The sequence below is a fragment of the Pelophylax lessonae genome (assembly GCF_965119305.1).
Source record: "Pelophylax lessonae genome assembly, chromosome: 4".
Taxonomy (NCBI): Eukaryota; Metazoa; Chordata; class Amphibia; order Anura; family Ranidae; genus Pelophylax; species Pelophylax lessonae.
This window is the reverse complement of record NC_138771.1, coordinates 574,367,138-574,375,791: the sequence shown is the minus strand read 5'-3', so window position 1 is coordinate 574,375,791 and position 8,654 is coordinate 574,367,138. Positions and strand designations below refer to the sequence as shown.

Genomic DNA, 8,654 nt, shown 5'->3' with positions numbered 1-8,654 from the left:
GCCCATTAACTGGACGAAAAACGAACGATCGGACCAAATGACAGATTTTCAAATGATCTTTCAGCTAGTGTATGGCCAGGCCAGCATAAGTGTGAACTGGGCCCATGCAAAACAATCCCTGGAATTCATAAAGGGCTTGTTTATACTCCTGTTACACTCTGAAGAGCGATCCTCATTGGCATCTGACAGACAGCAAGGAGGCGTTATGTCACCTCCTCATTACCTGTTTTAAAGTGGAAATAAACCCTCCTATCCTTTTCATCCAAGGGAGCTGCCATCTTAGCTTCTGTTTGATCTGCAACTGCCATGGTGCTGCACATGTGATCAGTCATGATGGTGACAGTTTGGTTGAGAGCACAAGCAACTGTGACAGCATACCTGGAATATAACTGTTTTTTGAAACTGGTAAATCAATGGGTTTAGTTCCACTTTACCCCTTAAAACCCTGCACCACCACACAGCAACTTTGTGCATCCCAACAGGGTGGCCCCAATTTAGTTGAATGGGTTGCGATCGGCAGGTGGTACTGCCCACTGAATCACAGTGCAAAGCATCATGGTCATGGCATATGTACACTCTTGTCAGCTGCCTTTGGAGTTTAAAGGGTTACTTCACCTTTACCAAAAACTGCCTATGCAGACAAGGGAAGTCTATAGTTAAAAACAAACTGTGCAATTAAAGTTGATTAATGCCCTTGCTATAGGTGTAGGCCATTTACATACCTCATGAAGCCTGACTGGAATACTCCCAGGACATTGCTAAGTAAGGCCTGGTCATTGCTGTTCACCTCCATCACAGCTCTTCAATGCTCAGCTCAGAGCTATTGCATTGGGGGGAGAGAGTGAGCAATGTGAGGGGGGGTTTGAATCAGAGAAAAAGCTCACTCCTGTGATGATGGAGGAGAACAGCAATGACTAGACCTTACTTAGTAACGTCCTTGGAGTATTCCAGTCAGGCTTCAGGTATTATGTAAATGGCCTACACCTAAAGCAGGGGCGTTCTTAAACTTTTTAGTCAGAGCTGCAAAGTTTTTATCTACAAAGACAACTTACCTGTTTAGGCATTTTTTTTTTTTTTGTAAAGGTGAAATAATGGTGGCCATAAACTATACAAAAAATCGGCCGAAATTTGTTCATGTGGACAGTTTTTGTTTTTCGGCCAGTTAATGGGCACAATGCAGTAATCGGTTGTGATGTTTTTGAGCCAAAAAACAAAGGAACGGTTTGGAAATTCTCTGCCGAATGAACGATAAATTGAAAGGTTAAGGCGGAGTTCCAGCCATTCACTCACCTGTCCAACGGTCCAGCGATGCGGCCGCCCGAAGCCTCGATCCTCGGCGCCGGCATCACTGCTGTGGGCACCCGGCTGTGACAGTTTGCGGCTTCACAACCGGGTACCCACTGCGCATGCGCGAGTCGCGCTGCGCGCCGTGATTGGCCGGCAATCTTCTGGGACCTCCGACATGTCCCAGAAGATTGCAGGGAGGGAGGGGGAGAGGAGAACTTCCGTTCAGGGCGCCGCGGCGCTCCGAGCGGAAGTGGGAGCGGGTACCTGTCAAAACTAGGTACCCGCTCCCCCCAAAAAAAATGACATGCCAAATGTGGCATGTCAGGGGGTCAGGACTCCCTAAAGCGGAAGTTCCACTTTTGGGTGGAACTCCGCTTTAATGTGTTTCTCATCCAAACTGTTTGCACTAGCTATACGTGGAAAAATAACAAAAAAAAATGGATTCATTTATGTCCATTGAATGATTTATCGGTCATTACATGATGGCACCATCATCTGCTCTCACAGCCGAGTGTTCTTTTTTCGAAAATTAGTTTGAACGATTTTTCGTATAGTGTATGGCCAGCATAACCTAAGGGGTAGTGGTTGGGGGTTGTAAAAACGCAGCTCAGCAAGTGTAAACAAGGCAAAAGAGCGGCATAGAAACTCATTAGATATCGGTTTTGTGGTAGTGGGACAAATTCATGTCTGTGTCAGTGCTGACAGAACTGTGCCAAGCATCTCTCCTGCGACATGGCAGAATGGTACAGACAAAGGAGCTGGGAAGTTGGGTGATAAATCGGAAATGTATCAAATATCTGTTCCAGGCAAATTTATGTTGCAGAGTTATCACAAAAATGCCACATAGTAACTACACGTGTGGCATGACAATTTCCTCCAACATGGAAGCGATCTTATTTACCTCCGCTTTCCCTATCACCAATATGGTGTTGTGATTTTTAATTTTTTTTTAAATTTTTATGGATTTTTTGCAACAAAAGCACCATGAAGTAAACATGTCGCATATAAGAACTACGTAAATTTGTTGCATGCGTCTGTACTAACACTGAAAATGTTGCAGGGTTTTCATGAATTTGGCAAAAAGGCGTCCGATTACATGCTTACTACCCAGCAGCAATGTGTCACAAATGCCCTACTGAATTGCCCTCATTGTGTTTTTTGGTTGTCATTGCAGTAGGCCCGTGTTGAGCAATACAGCCCAAGCACTTGGTGTGAGTGAGACCTGAATCCAGCACGCCCTGAAGGGGACAGCTGTGTGTGGATGGTGCTCAAATCAGCTTTGTGTTGTCTTTGTAGCACAGGCTGAGGATAGGATTTCAGTGTGTGAATGCAGGTTGTGACCGGTTGGATAAACATGCAAAATATTTCTGAGAACAGACGGTGAAGTCTGTTTGCCCGGACGCACTTGTCTTGTCCTCCGATCACCATGTGGCCTTGTATTTATGAAGACTTCCTTGGTTTATAGGAGATCGTTTTTATGACTTTCCCCAAATCATCACCACCACACAGACTCAGCATGTGCAGAACTTGATGTTTACCAGAGACAACATCCTCATCTTTATAGGAAGGAAATGTCACTAACCACCAACGGCTAGATGGTTACACTACTAAATCTTACAGCTGCAGTTGTCAGGTTTTTACCAATATCATTCCTTTGGAGCAGCCTCTTAAGGACAAAATAATTCTCAGGCCCCTGTAAATATTAATTTATTTGTGGTCAACGGGTAGAATGCCCCTTACATAGGTGGTCAATGGGTAGAATGCCCCTTGCATCAGTGCTCAGAAGGAAGAATGCCCCTTACATTGGTGTTCAGTGTGAAGAATGCTTCTTACATTGGTCAGAAGAATGCCGCTTACGTTGGTGGTCGGTGGGAAGACTGCTTTCCTGATACTGGTGGTTTGTTAGAAAAATGCCTCCTTACATTAGTGGTCAGTTGGAAGACTGATCCCCTTACATTTGTTGCTAGTGGAAGTTCAGGTCTCTTTACATTGGTGGCCAGTGGGAATACAGCTCCCTTTACATTGGTGGCCAGTGGGAATACAGCTCCCTTTACATTGGTGGCCAGTGGGAATACAGCTCCCTTTACATTGGTGGCCAGTGGGAATACAGCTCCCTTTACATTTGTGGCCAGTGGGAATACAGCTCCCTTTACATTGGTGGCCAGTGGGAATACAGCTCCCTTTACATTGGTGGCCAGTGGGAATACAGCTCCCTTTTACATTGGTGGCCAGTGGGAATACAGCTCCCTTTTACATTGGTGGCCAGTGGGAATATAGCTCCCTTTACATTGGTGGCCAGTGGGAAAACTGCTCCCTTTAAATTGGTTGCCAGTGGGAAAACTGCTCCCTTTAAATTGGTGGCCAGTGGGAAGACTATTCTCTTTACATTGGTGGCCAGTGGGAATTTAGCTCCCTTTACATTGGTGGCCAGTGGGAATATAGCTCACTTTAAATTGGTGGCCAGTGGGAGGACAGCTCCCTTTACATTGGTGGCCAGTGGGAAGACTGCTCCCCTTTACATTGGTGGCCAGTGGGAAGACTGCTCCCCTTTACATTGGTGGCCAGTGGGAAGACTGCTCCCCTTTACATTGGTGGCCACTGGCAAGACTGCTCCCCTTTACATTGGTGGCCAAATTGTCACATAGCTGAAAAGTTCATTGGTGTGTTGCCGCTGGCTCTGCCAAGTGCTTTTGGACTTGAACTATGCAGGCACAATTTGCTTGGTGGTCAAACAGCCACAGCTCAGAGAACTCCCAGCAACCTCTGGAGGAACCCAGGTTGTGAGTGGCTGCTTTCGGGTCTCCAAGATCAGTCCACCTATTATTGATATTTAGGTTGATCCTAGAAAGCTTAACCACCCTAGTGCCCACTTACACATTGCCAATATGGTGCATGTTTCTGCAACACAACTTAAATGCCATAGTGCCTTTGAACAGCACTCTGATGCACATGCATTACATTGTACCACAATATAAGATAGATTTCTCAATCTCTAATCTCTATCTATCTTTAAAAAAAAATAAAAAAATCTTACCCGAGGCTTCCTAACATCGCTTCTGGTGGCTGAAAGGAGCCGTGGAAATGCAGGGAAATAAGTTCTGTTCTTTGGCCAACAATAAAGTGGACCTGTTACTTGGGTAAAACGCGTGTGTGCACGGGCCCTTTAGAGAGCCTTAAAAAAACAAAATCAAATGCAGCCACCACACCTAAGGGCTGGTAACCTGTGATAGATTACATTTTTGTCTTTGAATTTACATAAAGCTGGTTTGCTTGAATGACTTGTTATAGCTGTGCCCTTCAGAGCTCCGATCTATTTTATATATCATGCTAATGTTGTTATGAGCGTATCCCAACCTGCCTACCTCTTCCCTGCTATGAACAAACTCCTGAAGGGACAAGTCACACTTGTCTCCTTGTGTCACTCTCTGTGTCACCTGGTCACCTCAGGGTGGATTGTGTGAGGTCAGGGCAAGCAACAGCTGCAATTCCAGAGCTCTGTGTAGCACAGCAGGGCCGCCTTGCTCTATGTAACCTTAATCCGCATCCAATTTCTGTATGAGCCATCTCTGAGTCATGGCATGCACATCATTACTGAAACCTGGCATGCACATCATCACTGGACTTTGGGGCAGTATGGACACAAAGCATGAGGAATGAAACAAGACTGTTGCTAATGAGTTTATAGGGCTTCATTCACACTGCCAGTGACATACGTGTTTATATATACGTTTTAGAGGACATTTCTAAATGCATGCATTGATTTGAAGCCCTCGTTCACACAGGTGTAATACAATTGTACACGTGTGCGAGGTCTGTGTTTACTCGCCCAGGGATGCACAGGTGTTGCGTGCATCCCCGTACAGACAGTCCCATGCATGTCAATTGGGTCGCAGTGGCTGCATTGACGGTCGCTGCTCCCAAATTGACACCCGTGTGGGTGAACGTGGCACACTGTAATGCATCCATGTGAACGAGGCCTAAATGGTACAATTCACTGTGTTGGATGCATTCAGTTTAGCTGTGCTTGGAGTAAATATAATTCTGTGCATCCAGGAGGAGATTAGATACCCCGAACGCATGTAAACGCAATTACATAACACACAAGAACTGGAAGCATTTTTGTAAGATTTGTATATACTGCCAAGATAATTTCTCCTGCGCTTAAATATACCAAATGAAGGAGGCTAGAGTGGGGGCCTATTTACCCTGTTGCGTTTTAATGTACAAATTCTGACGTGCTAACATGCCTGTGTTAGTTTCCCATAATAAATATAGTTCCTGTTCCCTTCTCAGTGTTGCAGTGCAGTGTATTGTGAAAGTCTGACCTTTTCATTTTTCGCTGCATCTTCGTGTATTGGGAGGCCCAACAAAGTTAGTGGCAGTACATATAACACGCATTTTCATGCATTGGAAACAGGTATGGTCAATGAAAGCTAAATTCTACCCATTCCAAATTTTAAATGCCCAAACGCATTGAAAACGCGTGTCAGTGCATAAAGGAACCACACCTAGACAGGGGACAGGCACCTGCTTAATGCCCCATACACACGTGCAGATTATCTGCAGACTTTTGTCTGCAGACTTACCAAAACCATATAATATGAGGTCAAACCTAAACACTTTCAATTTGTATGCAATCCGGCAGGCCCTTGCACTACATAGAAAAGGTAAGTCTGCAGACAAAAGTCTGCAAATAATCTGCACGTGTGTATGGGGCTTTACACTACAAAGAAAACACACCTCTATGCGCACACACAGATCTAAATGGGCCCTGAATGTAGCTTAGCTATGGTTCTGTATGTACTGTAGCAGTAAATGCGATTGGCCTCTCTGATTATTCTTTGTTTCAGTGAGAGAGGAAATACATTTAGTGGTTTTGTTGCAATGTGTGCTTTGCCTTCACTCCCCATGATCCTTTTTTGTTCCTGAAACTCAACACTACTTTTTCTGTTTGAATAGATTTGTATTGTGTTTTTTGCACGTAACGTTACAATGATTAATCGCGGGGACAGCAAAATACCTTCCATTACCCAAAAAATACCATCAAAAACCACTAAAAAACAGTTCTTTTTTTTTTCTATTTTTAATTTACCCTGTATTTTCCAATAAAGGTAGTTAGCAGGGAATAGGTGCAGGAATGCAGATCACCCCCAGTCCCAGGGAAGAGCAGCAAAGCAGTGCAATCAGCATGCTGCTCCAAATTGTGAATGTGGACGAGGGCACAGAACTGAGTATCAAACAGGGTGTGAGGGTCAGGAATGTGTAATATGCAGGGCTCTGGAGTGCATATTACACAAAGTGCAAGATTTGGGAGTGTAAATTGTGCAGTGTTTGTATAGCACAGGGCTCAGGTTGAAGTCTCTCCCAGGGCTTAGGGGTGCATATTTCACAGTGCACAGAGCTCAAATGTGTATATCTTGCAAGGAGCAGTTTGCAGGAGTGAATATCATGCAGTGAGCAGGGATAAGAAGTGCATTTATTGTGCAGGGATCAGGGTTCAGGAGTGCCTATTGAACAGGGCTCTGCAGTGTGTATTACATGTGGGTAACAGGCAAGCATAAAACCAAAAATTACCTTCCCCTCCCCAGTACAGAGCTCTCCCCCAAACCCATTTTCCTTCTCAGTACAATGACTTCAGTGGCGAAGAGTGGGGCTGTTGTAGAAGAGTAGCTAGTACTCACCTGAGAGTGCTATATCATCAGGGCTGTCTTTAGTATTGATTGGACCCTGGGCAAATATTTTCTTGGGCCTTACCAAATGCACTTATCCTCTATTTGTGGGGCAGTGCGGGCTCAAGGGGCAGCTGCTTTGGGCCCCACAACAATGGCTAAGCACAGGGGCAGCTGCCCCTTTTGCCCTGTGTTAAAGACGGCCCTGTATATCATAAACCTTGGTGCTGGCTGGGGGCAAGGGCTACAGGAGGATCTGCTGCCGCAAGGCTGGTGCAGCTGGCCTCATCGTCCACCTTTGTGTCATATACAGTAGATAGGGCATAGAGGGTTCTGCACTTGAGCTGCTTGAAGAGATGTGTTATCGCTTGTAAACACAGAAGCTGGCAAAGGAATCAGGTTGTGCTGAAGACTTCCTCTACCAGCTTCGGTGTTTACAAGTGACAAGTTGGTGATCATAGGGCCAGTGCCGGAGATGGCGGCTGAAATGGATGCCTAATAGTAATATCTCTTTACTGTCTATGCCCTGTTGCTTGTTTCCTGACTAAAGGCGGGGGGGGGATCTCCATAAATCATACATGATGCAATCTGACTGTACAATCTTTGTACAGTCTCTTTTTAGACTTACCAAAACTGTCTAATATGAGCACTTACCTAAAATATCTAATTAGGCAGGCCCTTGTACTTCTTACTACATACTGTACGTTCATGTATCGTGACTTTTCCCTCGATGTATTGGCTAATATGTTGAAATTCAGCTCCAGATAATGGTTGTCCAGTGTCTGTTTCCTACACTTTGATTTATTGACGCTATCAATACTGTGTATTGTTTTGTATGAGCAGCTGGTGATATACCCCATTTTATTTTTCACTTCCATTTCCTCATAATTAGACCCTAATTAGAAGTGTTCACTAACTGATGTTTCTTCTTAGACAAGAGAGCTTTATCTTTTAGGAACAATGAGAAGAATCTAACAAAACTGGTTTACTGTCTTCCACAGCTCCGACTCCGAGGGAAACTTTGACACGCCTGAAGCAGAAACTCCAATCTCATCTCCAGTGAAGGAGCCAGCGCGAGGTAACCAGCATTGAGAATGTCTGTACCACATACGGTATATGGTAAAAACTTTCTGAATGTCCCTCTCAGGGACAGTGAGACTGTATCATACAGGAGTAGTTCATCCTTCTTCATAACTATAACAGAATTGTTTCCCTACTGCTTAGCCAGAGGGGGTCTCTTGGTAAGTAGGATGAGAAGGTCAGCCCAGGGTGCCCTGAGACCATCAATAAGCTGGCCATGGAGCTCAGATATTAGCTAGACAATTGGGTTTAATATGACTCTGAAAAGGTCTTTTTGCCTAGCAAGCATGAATGCCCAGCTTTCCTGAATCTGCCTGATCAATCATTTTCTCCAAAAGAATAGTCAGGCTGGGTTGACAAATTGTGCCAAAGACACGAGACTGAGGAATGTCACCAGCACACCATGGGTCTCCAAAAAATGCAAGGCTCCGAAACGTTGCTGATTGCTGTAACGATGTGATTGCTGAATAAAGCTTTGGACCTATTTTTTTGATGACCCATTGTGTACTGGCGACATTCCTCGTACTGATTGTTCACGGTTCCAGCTAGTGGTTGATTCAGCACCCACTTGGACATACAGCCACTTTTATAAGAACGTGTGCATTGGGAAGGGTGCAT

At 44.8% G+C, this 8,654-nt stretch overlaps 1 protein-coding gene across 4 annotated transcripts in view; it reads left to right on the top strand.

Moving 5' to 3' along the window:
* TACC1 (transforming acidic coiled-coil containing protein 1) overlaps positions 1–8,654 on the top strand; it is a 184,773-nt gene that overhangs the window by 73,787 nt on the left and 102,332 nt on the right. For all 4 annotated transcript variants that reach the window (XM_082255222.1, XM_082255223.1, XM_082255220.1 and 1 more), the window contains exon 2: positions 7,958–8,034. In XM_082255222.1, the coding sequence (XP_082111348.1) occupies positions 7,958–8,034 (77 nt within the window). The remainder of the gene's footprint in view (positions 1–7,957; positions 8,035–8,654) is intronic.